Source organism: Nycticebus coucang, chromosome 13 (genome assembly GCF_027406575.1).
Source record: "Nycticebus coucang isolate mNycCou1 chromosome 13, mNycCou1.pri, whole genome shotgun sequence".
Lineage (NCBI taxonomy): Eukaryota > Metazoa > Chordata > Mammalia > Primates > Lorisidae > Nycticebus > Nycticebus coucang.
Genome location: NC_069792.1, coordinates 18,658,249 through 18,675,632, shown reverse-complemented (window position 1 = coordinate 18,675,632; position 17,384 = coordinate 18,658,249). Strand labels below are relative to the sequence as shown.

The following is a 17,384-nucleotide window of genomic DNA, read 5'->3' as shown; positions in this document are numbered from 1 at the left end:
GTTCAACAAATACTTAATTTATTTAACAGGATTTAATTAAGAGCAGTATTTAAAATACAACTTGGCTCTGCTTGTTTTACTTCTACCACTTTTGAATTAGAGGGAGAAAAACATTGCATTAAATTTAGGTACTCAGCAAAAAAAAAGGGCAAACCCAATGAAAGTTGGGGAAAATTAAAAATTAAATTATTCTAAGGCCGAGAGAGAGCTGCATTTCTATTTACTTGAGATACACTTCAAAGCTTTTCTAAGAAAGAGTTTTATCTGGAAAAGTACAGGATCTCTGAAGAATAAATTTTAAGAATAGTGTCAACTAACTAAAACTCCCTTTTGATAGCACACTCTCTTGGTTAGAATATACTGTACACACACTGTTATACTTTTCTCAGAAATGGGAACAGTTGTCAGAATTCCCTGAAAATGGTTACAATTATGGTGAAGAAAGCAAGATTTTTCAATCCTATCATGACCAATGTGTAGCAATGATGACTGTGTTTAGATACGTATCTTTTTTTATTAAATCAAAGCTGTGTACATTAATGCAATCCTGGGGTGCATGTGCTGGTTTTATATACAATTTGAAATATTTTCATAGTGTGAGCATTTTGGTTACGCTTTGTGCTGACTTTCCTGTCTGGCTGTTTGTTTGTGTTTTTGACCTTGGATTCTGTGCCTCGACGGTTGGTCTCCTAAATTCTGACATTTCAGCACTATACACTCACCTCCACCCCTGCTCACTTCCAACCCTGTAATTCCTGAGCTAACAGCTGGTCACATGTCTGCAAGGTGGCCCATCGACTACTGTGCCATGCAAGCAAGAAAAATGGGAAGAGGATGAGACGTTCTCTTGGTAGCACCGACAACTTGAGGAGGACTGACTTTAATAAATTTCCCAGGAACTTTAAAAATTCATCCCATTTTTCCATTTTGTGTTTGCTAGCAAAGAACCAGGTACACATGTATACACAAAACCAAAACCCTTCAAATAACCTTTTCATTCTAGGAGTGACTCTAGTTGAAAGCTCTTCCACTTTCAATTACCAGATGGCAATCTCTACTCAAACTGGGTCTGAATTTCCTGGGCTTCTCTCACCCTGAGGTATACTAAGAGCTACTAATGATTCCTCAAGGGAGTATGATGAAAATAGAACTGCACACTCTTCAGTAAACAACCTTATCACCAAGGTTTTTAATGAGATGAAGCGTTTCCCATCTTTTTCCCTATCCGTGACCTCGACTGCAGTATTTTCACTATTGGTTACCTAAGTCATCTTTCACATTTTATTGCTGTGAGGACAATAATTCTCTAGCACTTAATGCTTACTTTTCTTTAAATGCAGTTTAAAATGATATTGTATTCACTGAAATACTGCATGTGTAGGGAGTACTTTTAAATGGGCTTTTAGACAAACTAAAATAGGGGTTGCTTGCAAAAGAATCTTTGTCCTATGTACACTTGCTGTTGAGGGCAATTATCTGGCTATTTATGGCAAACATGTCATCACTGCAGTCCTTTACTTTTTAAAAAGATGCTAGTGCCATCTGTTATCTCAGCAGTGATTTTAGGGACAATTTTTTTTTTCTTTTATGAGACAGAGTCTTACTCTGTTGCCCTGGCCGGAGTGCAGTGGCGTCATCACAGCTCACTGTAACCTCAAATTCCTATGTCCAGCTGCAAAGACAAAATTTCTAAAAAGAGAAAAATAAAGAGAAAGAAATGAAGGCTGGGCATGGTGGCTCAAGCCTACAATCTTAGCCCTCTGGAAGGCCAACGCAGAAAGATTATTTGAGGCCAGGAGTTCCAGACCAGCTTGAGCAAGAGCAAGATCCTGTCTCCACTCCCTCCCCCCCAAAAAAACAACCCCAGAAAAAATCAGTCAGGCATGGTGGCAGGCACCTGTAGTCCCAGCTACTTGGGAGGATGAGGCAAGAGGATCATTTGATCCCAGAAATTTGAAATTGCAGTGAGCTGTGATGATGCCACTGTACTCCAGCCCAGACAAGACAGCAAGACTGTCTCAAAAAACAAAGAAACAAACAACCCAGAATTGTAAACACTGCTTTAACCCTGTAAAAATTAACATTCCAGACCAGCATCTTTCTCTGTCTTCTCAAATTATGTACTATCCTTGTAATGGCTTATTATTATTATTATTTTTTGAGACAGAGTCTCACTTTGTCACCTCAGTAGAGTGCTCTGATGTCATAGCTCACACACAGCAACCTCAAACTCTTGGGCTCAAGTGATCCTCTTGCCTCAGCCTCCCAAAGAGCTGGGACTACTGGTGCCTGCCACAATACTCGGATTATTTTTTTAGAGATGAGGTCTCGCTCTTGCTCAGGCTGGTCTTGAACAGGTGAGCTCAAGCAATTCACCCATCTCAGCCTCTCAGAGTGCTAAGATTACAGATGTGAGCCCTTGTAATGGCTTTTAACCAAGTGTTGTGGTGGGTGCCTATAAACCTTTTTCCTAACATATTTCCCAAATTCTATCTCTTAACATATCTCCAATGTTCTGTTTTTGCTCATTTTTTTCTTTTTGCTTTTCTTCTATTACACAATCTTATATTACCTACATTGACCCTACCTATAAACCACAGTCCTCCAAAGAGAAATGAAGATACCCTTTTTTAATTTTTTGAGACAGAGTCTTAAGCTGTTGGCCTGGGTTGAGTGCTATGGTATCATAGCTCACAGCAACCTCCAACATGGCTCAAGCGATCCTTTACTCAGTTTTTTTTTTCTACTTTTAGTAGAGATGGGGGTCTCACTCTTACTCAGGCTGGTCTTGAACTCATGAGCTCAGGCAATCCACCCACTTCAGCCTTCCAGAGTATTAGGATTACCAGCGGGAACCACTGTGCCCGGCCTGAAGATCCCTTCTAATAACTTCTAAAATAATTACTCACAAAAACTTATTTCTGCTTAAATATATTCTTGCCAAGTACTTTAAAGTAGTCACAGTTTTTAAACTACAGCAATTGAAGAAAGGGTAACCTATTTCTTAGCATTCAGCCTTTTAAAATAATGTGCATGTGACGTAAAGCTAAATTTTCACTTGGTAGTGAATCTGGGTTTCCTAGGCCTGTCCATTCTGCAATTACACTGACAGATGGCTTTCATTCCTCTACTCTTCTCATTGTGTTGGAACATTAACATTCCACAGCCAAGCCAAGGTCTTGAAAACTCAAAAGAAAAAAATTCCTTATGGTATTATTGAGAGAAATTGTTAATATCTTGTGACTCCAGCTTGCCTTTTTTTTTAGGAACTGGAGGGATCCTAGACTAGAAGAAAGGCTTTTGATCTTTTCTAGGCAGCATTTTATGATTTTGGAAATAAAAGATTCAGGACTTTGTGTTGGAAACTTAGCTCACTGCAAGAATTTTCTTGCTCATGCTAATCATGATTTCTTCTGTTACATTTGTTGATACTTACTGCTTATTTGAAAAAAAAAAAATTAGAAAGGAATACATACTTCCTGATCAAAAAAATGACATGAGGAATTAAAAAAGCATCAATTCAGTGATCTCAGAATACTGACAACATAGCAAACATACATGTAAGTATTTACATCCATATATACATATAGCACGTAATTGAGACTAAAATATAACTTCTTTTTTATGCTCTGCATGCATATACTTGTTTTTCTATTTCATAAAATGTTTTAATCATACAATTTTCATAGCTGTACCATACTTTAACTTTACTAAGCCATTTAACCCAATTTATTTTCATTTATTTAAATTAACCCTGTGTTCATTCCCCATTATAAATAATGCTGCAATCTTATTTGATAAATATTCAAACTGTATGCGATTCTCTCCTTGACAAACATTCCCAGAAGCAAACATATTACCTAAGTACCATGAGTGAATCTTCCAATGAATTAAAAAAAAAATCTGGATTTTAAAATCAAATTTATACAAAAATGAATAAAGGTAAAATAATTGAAGTATGTGAAGCATAAAGAGAACCATTTACCTTGTGCAAAAAGAACAGGATGAATTTTAAACCCTCCTCCGTTTTTCAACCGCTGGGGCAGTTGTTCAAAATGGTAACTGTCGATGTAGAAGTAAACTTTCAGGGCCTGCCGGCTTCCTTCCACCTGATACGTAAGAGGAACATCTAAAATGACATTGAATATTATTACTTCCTAAAAGAAAGATACGCTGTCTGATATACTTGTTAACTTCTAAAAAGAATTCTGAAAATTCCTCGAAACTTAATATAGTAAAAGTACTTGCATGTATCAAGTTCAGGTTAGATATACAGTGTTACTCAGTGAAAGGATATTAAATCAGATTCTCATTAGCTAAAGCAACAGATTTATTACTTACCGCACTGTACATAAAATTCCGTAATAAGAAACCTTGTTACATTTTGGCATACCAGATGTCTCACTTAACTAAATGAGGAGTTAAGCTATAGGTGGTTTGGATTCAAAACCTCCCAGGGCAACTGCCTCATTCATATCTTAGTCAAAATGAGTCTTTGGGGTCCACTTTTTAAGTAATGCATAAGAAGCTGAGAGTGCAGCAACCATTATCAAAATTAGCATGGGTGTTACAACCTCCAGTGCCTGAGCACTGGCGCAAACATGCATTATCCTCTACTGAAGTCCTACAGGCATTACAAATCAGCTGTCCAAATTCTTATAGCTATTTTCAAAGAGCTTGGATTTAATTACTTTTATAAAAAACAATAAACTTGAAAGGCTAAAATGCTGTAGGAGTATTTCACTATATTATCATAAATCCTCTCCATTTTATGATACTTATCCATGATGAATATTCCTACCTCTTTAAAAAAGAGTGTAATAATCTTCCCCCAAAGCAAAAATAGTCACATTAGCCAATTAAAAATTAAGCCCAAAACACAGCAAGTATTTAATATATGTTACTGAATCAAACTTTATTACTTCTAAACCGCATCTTTAAATAAAACTGATATTAAAATTAGAGTTCAAGGTTAAATGCCATTTGTGATCACAGATTCCAGATTCCTTATTAAATTTATCTATTTAATTCTGTATATAATTAAAGGAGACATTTCATTAATACTTATAAGTCTTTTTTATGCTATGTAAAATGCTTACTTTATTTTTGTTACTTTTTTCTTTTTAAAGAAAGACTTTAGAGTTTGGTTTAGGAAAGAGAATAAATAATTTTCTTAGCTGAAGAGTCAGAAGTTAATAGCGTTATAAAAATTGGAACAATCTTTTCTTTCCTGGTTTTTAAAATTAAAAAGAGAAATTTATAGATATTAAAGAAAATATTTATATCTTCTAGCTCTCCTTTTCTTACACTTTTTCTCACCTATATTTTAATTTATGTTAAATTCTATACCCTTAGTCTTTGTCATCAATGTAACCAATCTCTTTGTTAACAAATGGATAATATTATAAAAAGGAAAATAATGGCAGAGCAGGTAGAGTCCCATATTATCAGACTAGCATAGAACTAATAAGTTCCAGATTATACAACTAGCATAGAACAAATCAATGTGCTATATTAGAAATTAAGAAACTGAGACTTACTGAAAATTATTAAGTATATCAGTATAAAGTGAAGGTAAAACTAAGATTACCACAGAAAGAAAGGAGACTATTTCCCTCAAAATATTTGTTGTACTTGTGTACGTGCATAATAACTCCTATAAACGTGAAAATCTTTAACAAAATATTAGCAAATCAAATCTAACAATGTATAAAATGAATTGTACACCACAACAAAGTAGGATTTATTGCAGTTATGCAAGGCTGGTTCAACATCCAAAAGTCATTTAATGTAACCCATCAGTATGACTAGTTAAAAAAAAAAAAATCACATGATCACATCAATACACACAGAAAAAGCATTTGACAATATCTAAACCTCATTCGTGATAAAAACTCTAAGTAAACTGATGAAAAACCTACAGTGGTCAACATATTTAATGGTGAGAAACTTGAAATTTTCCTATTATCAGGAACAGGGTATGCATGTCTGCTCTCTCTACTCCTTTTCAACACCTTATTGGAAGTCTTGGATAACACAATAAGACAAGAAAATAAAATAAAAAGCATAAAGATTGGCAAGGAAAAAATAAAGCTGTCTTTCTTTGCAGATGACATGATCATCAATGTTGAAAATGTGAAAAACTCATCAGTAACAACAAAAAATTCCTGAAACTAATGAATAATTATAGCAAGACTGCAGGATACAGGTTAATATGCAAAAATCAACTGCATCCTATATACCAGTAATAAACAAGTGGAATCTGAAATTAAAAACACAATTCCACTTACATTAGCACCAACCCCCAATGAAATATTCAGGTTTGACTCTAATAAAATACGTACAAGATCTGTACAAGGAAAACTACAAAACTCTGATGAAAGAAATTTTAAAAAAGGAGAAACGTTTCATGTCCATGAACAGGAAGACTCACTATTGTCAAGATGTCATTCTTTCCAACTTAATCTATAATGCCAGTGTAATACCATCCAGAATCCCAACAAGTTATTTCATGGAAATTCACAAACTGATTCTAAATTTATGTGGAAAGACAAAGGTCCCAGAATAGCCAACAATATCGAAGAACAAACCTGGAGGATTGAAACTACCTGACTTCAAAATTTGCTCTAAAGCCACGGTAATCAAGATAGTTTGGTATTGGAAAAAGATTAGATAAATAGATCAATGGAGCAGAATAGAGAGCTCAGAAATAGATCAACATAAATATAGTCAACTGACTTTTGACCAAGGAGCAAAGGTAATACAATGGTGCAAAGACAGTTTTTTCAAGAAATGGTTCCAGAACAAATGGACATCTACATGCAAAAACATGAATCTAGACACTAGCCTTGTACCTTTTATGAAAATTAACTGAAAATAAATTATAGACCTCAATGTAATACACAAAACTATACAACTCCTAGGAGATAACCCAGAGAAAATCTAGATGACCTTGGGAAAAGTTATGACTTTTTAGAAACACCACCAAAAGTACAATCTGTCAGCGAAAGAATTGATAAGGCAGACTCCATCAAACTTAAAACTTCTGTTCTTTGAAGGAAAACATAAAGAGAATTAGGAAGTAAGCAGTGGACTGGAAGAAAATATTTGCAAAGGGCACTTCTGATAAAGAACTGTTATCAAAAATACATTAAAAATTCTTAGAACTGAACAGTAAGACAGAAATAGGAAGAAGTTGTGGAGAAGAATAAGAAAGCAAGATTTGAGCATTGACTGGCTATTGAAGGCTGTGAGCCTGGTGGAAAGGGCAGGTGGGAGTTTTTACTATTTCCGCCCCCCCCCCCCCCCACCATACCTGTGGCCTTCCACCATCTCCTGACCTGTTGAAGAGCCTTTCTACCCTGATAAATCCAGACACTGCTGCCACTGGTGACCTGGAAATCTATTGGGAGCAGAGCTCCTGGCAGTGGGCCCACACAGGGCCCTTCCACCCCTCACAGATCCAGGCTTAAACAGCAGGTGGTATATTGTCTTCACCCACGCAGGTGCTGCCAGGAAAGTGACAGCCCCCCTGACTCCCTGTCAATGGATCCCACACAGACAGTCCCCAACACCCACCTGGACTGTGACAACCACAAAAAAATAGGAGACACAGGACATCAGTGGGATCCCTGGTGTTCCGACCTGTAGGGTGGGCTGCTCCAAGCAGACTGGAAAGTGCTCCTAATGCTTTTTAGGACAGAAGAAAGCAGAATGCCCACTTTGTTACACCAGAGAGCCCAGGCTCAAGAAATAGAATTGTCTGCCCCCACCCAGTGGAGATCTGAGCACGGGGAAGTCTATAGGGTAGGAGAGTGTCCAAGCCCCAGAGCAGGTGTCAGGAAGGGATGTAGAGATGGGAACCTCGCCTCCTTCAATAACCCAATGCTGCAGACATAGCTGTCTCTGCTGCTCCCAAGCACAAAATTTTGGCATGGATGAGCTGTAGGTTTGCCAGTTTTAGGTTTGTAGGGGGCAGGAGCTGCTATATCCCCAATAGCACTCTGCTCACCATGCCCAGGTTCTGCCAGGGGTGTGTGGCTCTCTAGCCTCCCTTCATGGACAGGCAGTGATGTTTCCTGCTGTCCTGGGCCAGGAATCTCAGCCTTGTGATTCTATGGCACTGGATCCACAGACAACATTACCCAGCACCCATTTGGACCACCACAGCTTTGGGGTGTCAGTAGGTCCCAAAAGCATCATAGCTCTCTCAAAGTTGGGGCATCAATGTGGGCCATGTCCAGCTGAGAGCAGACGGAAGCATGCCTGAGGGCCTCTTAGGGCCTAGGAGACCAGGGGAGCAGCTCCCCAACATTCACAGCCCTCTCTTCTTAATTTCCTGCCCATGTCGCTGAGGCAGCTGCCTCTGGAAGACTGTTTCCACTTGGGACTGATAAGGGTTCCACAGGGTAAGCCTCGAGAGCAACTGCCCTGCCTCTGACAGAGTGCAAAAGACACCAAAAGACATTTCTCCAAAGAAGGTATACAAATGGCCAACAAACATAATAAAAAGCTGAACGTCACTCATCATCAGGGAAATGCAAATTAAAACCAGAATGACACACCCCCTTCCCCCTGTCAGAATGTCAATCATGTATGATATTATAATGGCGGATACACGCCATTATGCATTGGCCCAGACCCACAGAATGGCCAGCTCCAAGCGTGCACCTCACTGTGAACTACGGGCTTTGGGTGACTGTGATGTGCAATAGATAGGTTCACGGATTGTACCTTTTTGGTGGGGGTATTTAGTGTGGGGGAACTGTGCATCTGAGGAAATGGGTTGTAGGAAAAATCTCTGTACCTTCCTCTCAATTTTGCTGTCAACCTAAAAATATAAAGTGCAGGTATTTTTTTTAAAGTTCATAATACTAATATGGAGTTAAACATTACTACCGCCACACTGCCCATGGATTGAAAGGCCTCTGAAGCTTCTGCCCTGCGCTGGCACACATGTGGTCATCTCAGCTGCGGCCCCCAACATGGCAGGGAGGGAAGGGCTCCCTGGAGAGGGAGAGGGGCAGCCTTCAGAGAGCAGGCGGCTGCAGGAGGACCGTGCAATCTGCACGTTTACCCGGGGAGCGTTAGCTTTCCCCAGATGTGTTTCTCTGTGAGATTCAGCACTGTCTCCAGGGCCTCAAAGTTTGGGCCCAAAACGCAGGTGCACATTATACACAGAAGTGCATTTTACAAGTAAGATATCAAACTAGCAGTCAACTAGTTCCCATTCCAGGGATGTGGAATTAATTCTGTATGTCTAGAAAGATCAGACCCCATGCAATGCAGAGTAAAGGTCCAGTTTTCTTACACCACGGAAGATGCGATGACTCTTGAATAATCGAATAATTATTGAATTATTCAATTATTATTACCCCACCAAAAAGGTACCTTTGTTACAATCCACGAACCTGTCTGTATTGCACATCAGTCACCCAAAGTCCGTAGTTCACAGTGAGGTACACGCTTGGAGCTGGCCATTCTGTGGGTCTGGGCACATATAATGGTATGTATCCGCCATTATAATATCATACTCTTGAATAATTCTTTCCTGAGCCAACTTAAAATGAGAGCAATGTTCCTATCATCACTGCTTTTAATTCATCTAGAATATTTGGTAACGTAACACTGGAATTAGCCCTTCACCAGAACCTATTTTCAGAAGTCTAGGTTATGCTTCAAAGAAATACATAGAAATGTCCTGCCACATGTGTGTACGTGTATCACAATTTTTGTGTGTCGTGGGTACATCCAGATTTACAGGCCAATGTTACATATACACTGTCAATTATCTTTAATATTTAGTATGCATTCCAGTGCTTACATGCCAAAGTGACGTCCCACAGTAGATACACAATGAGTCAATACTTTATCAAGCTTATGATACTGGTTCTGCACCTACTTGGCCGACAGACCATTTGCCAAGAATGTCATATGGGAACGATGGGAAAACGGTAATACTAGGAGCTTATGGTTCCCCAGGCAAAACTGAAAACCACATCAGGTTATATTAAGAAAATAGCTTTCTCTGCCTTTAGCAAAACTTTGCCTACTTTATTCAAGTAAATGAAAATACTGTATCCTATTTTATATATACCCATAGAAGACCAGAAGATTTTGAACACAATTTGTTCAAATAATGCTTCCTTATCAAATAATACCCTCTACCAGAAAAATTCTCCCTTGAATTCCTAACTTTGTATTTCTTGTTCTTATTCTCATTCAATGAAGAAAATGAAACTTCAATAAAATTCTGTTTCTTTACCTTTGTAAATTAATAAAACCAGCATCAATATTTCTTGGGTTTTTGTTTTTTTTTTTTTTTGGAGACAGAGTCTCACTTTGTCGCCTTGGGTAGAGTGCTGTGGTATCATAGCCCATAGCAACCTCCAAGTCTTGGGCTTAGGTGATTCTCTTGCCTCAGCATCCCAAGTAGCTGGGACTACAGGCGCCCGTCACAACACCTGGCTATTTCTTGTTGCAGTTTGGCAGGAGCTGGGTTTGAACCCGCCACCCTTGGTATATGGGGCCGGCACCCTACTCATTGAGCCACAGGCACCGCCCTTTTTTTTTTTTTTTAAATCATCTCCACAGCCGCCCTCGGGCCACATCTCCACCTTCTCCCACCTGGTTCACTCAGTAGCTTTCTAACTGGTTTCTTCCCCGGCCCCAAGAATGTTCTATTCAACACAGGCAACCTTTTAATAGGTGAGCCAGCCATTCACCTGTGCAAGGCTTGGTTAGGAAAGTAAAGCCTTTCAAGGGCCAGACAGCCCTGCATGGCCTGGCCTCATCGTCCCCACGTCCTGCCCTGCTCCCCTAACTGGCTCCACTCCAGCCACACTGGCCCACTTGCTACCCTGACAGCATGCCAAGCCTGCTCCCACCTGAGTCCAGTGAGTCTGGGACACCCAACATCTGCCAGACTTGCTCCCTCAAGTCCTCCAGGGAACTGTAACTAAGGCTTTCTTGCCCATTTTTTGCAACTTTCACTGGGCCCTTCATTTTCATCCTAGGTCTCTTTTACTTCCCTTCATTACTCCATGTTATTGCCTTCTAATTTACTGTAGGACTAATTTGCTTATCTTGCTTATTATTCACTTCTCCTCACCTGAGTCCAAGCCCCAGGAGAGACAGTGGTCTCTTTAGTTGTCTACTGGATTCAACACCTAAAACAGTCTCGGCAAGGAGGTATGTAAGAAATTTTTGATAAATGAATGGATATCATTCTGAAATCAAGTCATAAATTAAGCCAACATTTATTGAATCCCTACTTATTGTACTAGGAATGTGGAAAAAAAATCTCTCGTCCCTAAAGCAGCTTATAGCTTTTATCGTGATATACAGGATCCTGACATGTATGGAAAAATAAGAGGAACATAAAAATAATAACAAAAGGCTGAAGACTTCTTGGATTGAGATATATATATGTATACATATATTTTAAATCTATTTATGAGAATATAGAAATAGTAGACATATGATGATAGCTTGCAGAAACTAAATCATAGGTATTGCTACTTCTTGGAGATCACTTAAAATTCTACCTGTATTGGGTTTAATGATGAGAAACTGCTAAATCGCAGGGATAATTTAGCTATCTATCAATTATACTGACATCAAAATTGTTACTATTTGATGCCAAAGAAATTCCAAGTACATTTAATTACTTACTTGCAACTAGTGGTTCCTCTTCGGAAGGTCTGAAGTAAAAGGAAACCTTTTCCAAATCAAAGAGGGCAACCAGTGTATCTTCTAACATGGCTTGTTCATCTGTCTACAAAGAAAGGGAAACTATAAATAACATAGTAAGGTGTAATGAAATGGAATATAACATGACGTAAGTTTAGATCAAAAATAGTTGAATGGATATCATTCAACACACAGGTGCAAAACAAAATTTTCAACATTTCCCTAAGAATTTACTACATCACACAAGGAAATTTTAAAAACCCTCCAAGTTGCAGGTTTCTTTTTTTTAAATTTTTACTTTTTTGAAAGAGGGTCTTGCTCTGTCTTCCAAGTGAGAGCACCAGTGGCATCATCATAGCTCACTGCAACTTCAAACTTCTGGGCTCAAGTGATCCTCCTGCCTCAGCCTCCCAAAGTGCTAGGATTACAGGCATGCGCCACCTCACCTAGCCTACAAGTTTCTTTAGGGGTTTATTTTTCTTTTTCCCAATTGTTTAAAGAGTTATATCCACATATTTTTTCAGTTTATTTTGCAAACAGATCTAACCTTTCTGATTTTATTTATTATTTACAAACAAATACACAAAAAGCATGCTAGCTTCTAACCTTCCACAATCTTATAAATTATAGCTGCTGACAAGCAAAATTATTGTTTTAGTCAAAAGCCACACTACATAAAAGCCATCCTATTTTGTAATAAGATAATTTACCAATGATTCAATTTGTTGTTTATTAGAACGAGGATTAGGGCAATTTCCATGTATGTAATCATTTTTCTTTCACCTCACTTTTGTTCACCTCACTTGTCTTTAAGGGACCTTAGCCTAGAGTCTTGTGAATACCCGATTTGTCTTATCATTCGTGATTTTATAAGTGAGGCAGATAATGCCCAGTCACCGCAATAAATTCAGCTTATCCCTTAGTGATAACATCTTTCTAGTTCTAGATTCTGGTCTTTCTATTAGCAGTTTAAGGCATTCTCTACAGCAGTGAACCCAAACCTTTTTGGCACAAGAGATCAGATACACGGAGGACAAATTTTCTCCCAAATGGGGGCAGGGGAATGGTTTGGGGACGATTCAAGTACATTGCATACCCACCTTAGATCATCAGGCATTAGATTCTCATAAGGAGTGTGCCACCTAGATCCCTCACACACACAGTTTACAGTAGAGTTCATGTTCCTCTGAGAATCTGAGGCCGCTGCTGATCTGACAGGGGGTGATGTGAGCTATGGGGAGCTGCTGTAAATACACATGAAGCTTTGCTAGCTCACCCGCCATTCACCTCCTAATAGACCACAGCCCAGTGCTTGTCCATGGGCAGAGGTTGGAGATCACTCCACACAGTCTTTTACTAATTCTAATATGAAAATATAATTAACCTTATCATACACAGTTTATCTTTTAAAGGTAGCATTTGTTTCCTTAAGAATGTCAGTTATGCTTTTCAACAATAACTTTAACATACTGAACACAGCATTTTAAAAAGTTGCTGCAAGCTTGTAGCCATATTAGGGGGGAGCATTAGTTGAGAGTAAAGGAGATGACAAAGAATTTCCATTGTGTGAAAAAGAATCAGCCCTAGACTCCAAAATAAATAAATAAATAAATAAATAAATAAATAAATAAAATAACAAAACAGAATGCAAAAGAAGAGGTTGAGGGAATCATCACCTTTGTACAATGGTTTGATACTTAATACAGTGGATAGAACATAGTAAGTGCTGGGTAAATGTTTATTCAGTCGTTATTATTTAAAATCCTTTCAAAGCAGCAGAAAAATGCCATGAGCCTGGAATGGAAGGGGAGAATGGGAGAATCTGCATTTTTCTGATTGAGAGGAATATACACAGGAAGAGATGTCCTAGAAAGTCTATGGTGCAGGTCCCAATGTTCTAGTAGACATGGCCAAAGCAATACGCAAATGACCCCTGGCTAGGATTAGAGCCTGACGACGCACAGACCACCAGTTGTCTGCAGCTACCAGAGAGGCATTCACGTTCATTTTTTTTTTAGACAGAGTCTCACTCTGTCACCCTGGGTAGAGTGCTGTGGCATCATCACAGCTCACAGCAACCTCAAACTCTTGGGCTCAAGGGATCCTCTTGCTTCAGTTTTTCTTTTTCATACTATTTTTTTTTTTTTTTTGGTAGAGACGGGGTCTCATTCTTGTTTAGGCTGGTCTTGAATTCCTGAGCTCAAGCAGTCCACTCGCCTCAGCCTGGGAAAGTGCTAGGATTACCAGCATGAGCCACCGTGTCAAGTGAATGCCAAACTGGATATTATGTTCTCATGATAGAGGCGAAAAGGCTATGGATTTCTTTAAATTTTTTTCCTTAGCCACCTTTGGATTTTTAAAATCCAATTCCTTAAATAAAAGTAAAGGATTCACAAGACCACTTTAAAAAGAAACAAACAAACAACAAACAGCTTCATGAAGACACAATTCACGTGCTGGAAAATTCACCTATTGACAGCGCACAGCCCACGGGTTCCGAGTTTGCTCACAGAGCTATGCAGCTATCACTATAATTGAACTTCAGAATATTTTCAACACCCTCAAAAGTACTCATTAGCATTCCCATTTCCCTTCCCCACCCCAGTTATAGACAACTACTAGTCTAATTTCTGTCTCTACAATTTACCTAATTAGCATATTTCATCATAATGGAATTAAACAATTCGTGGTCTTTTGAGACTTTCTTATTTCACTCCACATCATGCTTTCCAGGTTTATCCACATGGCAGCATGCATTAGTCTTTCATTTCTTTTTATTGCTGAGTAATAATACTCCATTATACAGATACATATCGCATTTTCTTTATCCATTCATTAGCTGATGGGCATTTGGGTTGTTTCCACTTTTTAACTATTATGAATCATCTTGTTAGAAACATTTGCAAACAAGTTTTTGTGCAAATGTAAGTTTCCATTTCTCTTGGACAATACCTAGAAGTAGAATTTCCAGGTAATATGAAAATTCTATGTTTGACATTCTGAGAACAGCCAAACCATTTTCCAAAATGACTGCACTATTCAAAATCCCCATGAGCAATTCACAGGGGTTACAATTTCTCCACATTCCCCCACACTTATTATTATGTACTTGGAATTACAGCCATCCACACCACATGTGATGCTGTATTTCATTGTGGTTTTGAGTTGTGTTTCCCTAAGGGCTAATGATGTTGATCACTATTTCATGAACTTGCTGGCCAATTTTATATATTCTTTGAAGAAGTATCTACTCAAATCCTTTGCATCTTTTTTTTTTTTTTTAACTATTTAGTTCTCAGGTCTCTTTATATGTTCTGGATACAAGTCACATCAAATGTATGATTTGTAAATATTTTCTCCTCTTTCTTGAGATTTCAAATAAAATTAAATTTGAGGTAAAAGTACAAGCATTTGGTTAAACAATGATAGTTTTAAAGTAAAGAAAATAAATAGGAATAATCCCTCATTAATTCACTCACTCAACAAATGATTAATGCCTACCATTAGAAGTAGGCGTCCTATCATGTGACAATTATGTTTGATAAGCAATGGTTAACATGTATTTTGTTTTAAATGGCTTTTTCAAATATGTCTTATTTCAAGTTTTTTATTAATACAATTAAATAAAAAATGGATCACCCACACAGAAGGCACAGAGTCTTTTCAAAAGCATCTACTTCTGTTTCTATTAAGTACATTGAGGATTTTACAATTCCAGAACCTTCTACGGCTGTGCAGTGCAGCAGTCACCTTCCTACCTTCAACATCATTAAAGGGAAACATCATGTTGTATAAGCTCATACATATTTGCCAAAAAATTCAACCATATTACTTGGTAACTCTTGTGCATACAGAGGTAATTGGCTCTCATCTCTAAAATCACAACACTTTTGAATGAGCACCTAAAGCTGATGTGTATAAGTGAACGTGTTTGCTTTTAAACATCATGACAAGTGTTCAAACCCCAGAAGGTATACAAGAAAACACTCCTAAGTTCACCATAGTTTCATTTTTCATATTTTTCAGGATGCTTTCCTCGTATCTCCTGTGGAAAACTGACACATAAACATGGGATGTTGGACAGTAATGAAGTCAATGCTCTTAGATTGAGCAGGACAAACATGCCCACTGAGGAAGGAACTAAAATTATTTAACATATGCAAATTTTAAACAGATTGTCAGACAGCGTGACACGCAAGTTGTCTGAGCTCGGCTGTGAAGCATCATCCAACATCAGCATCGATGGAGCCCTCGTTCACGGCAGGCTGCTTCTTCTGGCCTAGGAATGAGGACGCCAGCAGAAAGACCCTTTCTTCTTCTGATGACCTTTTCACTAGTCAGTGCTTGGGGATACAAGAGTTAGTAACGGAGGGAGGCTTTCTCAGCTGTTAGCAGCCACAGAGAGGAGATAAACATCAGGAAAGAAAGAATACACTATACAGACTTATTAAAGCCTGAACGACCGTGGAAGAACAGATTTTTTTAAGTAGCTAAATGCCTGGAGATAGAGTAATAAAGGGGTATTGAAGTGGGAATGAATAACCACTTCTTATTTGGGAACATGTTACGCTGTAGGTGACAGTGGACACAGGCAGTGGGAGTCATACGATTCCTTACCAAGTTTGGTGACAGCAGTGACTGAAAGTGAAAAAGAACACCGGCACTCGTTATCTGCTCCAGCCACCGTCTGCTGGCTTCCGAAGTTTCTATCTCATTTTCCTTGCTGTTGTCAAACATCTGGTTTAAGGCGGCCATGAGCTGCTCAGAGAAGGCACAGACGGAGGCCACAATACTCTGGCAGAAAACCATGTCTCTCCGGAGCTGCGTCTCACTGTCTGTGATGGGAAAGAACAGGAAGACGGCTTCGAAAAACGTTACAGGTGGGGAAGCTGATTCAGAAGCATCCATTCACTGCTACTTTATCTTTTCCCTAAATAAGCTGCATGTGAAACATGAATTTGAACTCTATAAATAATCACACACATTTTAGCCAATAGGTTTGCTTAAAAAAAAAAACACTAAATACTAAAAAATGTTAGAAATATTAAGATATCCTTCTCAATTGATATTGTGATACTATTCTGCAATTGTTAAATTGTTTGCGAAAACCCGAAGGGAAAAAAAGGATTCATTTTAAAAATATTCTCTTTACCTGATGTGACACGAGTTGCATTTGCTACCATGACACTTTCCTAAAGAAACTCACCATTCTTCAGTCTGTGCTGGCACATGAGGTATAATATTATTAACTCCATTAAACTTCTATTACTATTAAATTATGTACTAAATCTACTCAAATATTAAGTGTGAAACACACGTTGGAAAGAGTATTTGATGTCCCATTGTTTGTAATAATAGGCACATATGTTTCTCCTGAATTGAGTTACAAACTCATGAGCTATAACTAGGCCCACCGTTATAAAACCAAGAGTTCTTGTAACTCTTTAACATAGTAACGTGTTCATTGTTTTAGTAAGAAGTGATTTTTATATATTACTAGGATTCTTATCCTGCAATTGACTGGATTTTTATTTGATACACTTTGAAGATATGTAACCTTCCGAGCCAGAGGATTTTTTTTCCCAAATGGAAAGAAGCTAAAACCTCAGTTTCACTTGGGTGGTTAGAGACATACAGCCAACTAGTAATACATAAACACCAAGCACATCCTGCATGGTGAGAAATCACTTGCC

At 38.3% G+C, this 17,384-nt stretch overlaps 1 protein-coding gene across 4 annotated transcripts in view; it reads right to left on the bottom strand.

Annotated features, from left to right (window-relative positions):
- The window catches only part of PREX2 (phosphatidylinositol-3,4,5-trisphosphate dependent Rac exchange factor 2), a 299,369-nt gene that overhangs the window by 79,524 nt on the left and 202,461 nt on the right, over positions 1-17,384 (bottom strand). For all 4 annotated transcript variants that reach the window (XM_053558919.1, XM_053558921.1, XM_053558920.1 and 1 more), the window contains 3 exons: positions 16,309-16,526; positions 11,674-11,776; positions 3,986-4,129 (listed from right to left, as the gene is read on the bottom strand). In XM_053558919.1, coding sequence (XP_053414894.1) covers positions 3,986-4,129; positions 11,674-11,776; positions 16,309-16,526 — 465 coding nt within the window. The remainder of the gene's footprint in view (positions 1-3,985; positions 4,130-11,673; positions 11,777-16,308; positions 16,527-17,384) is intronic.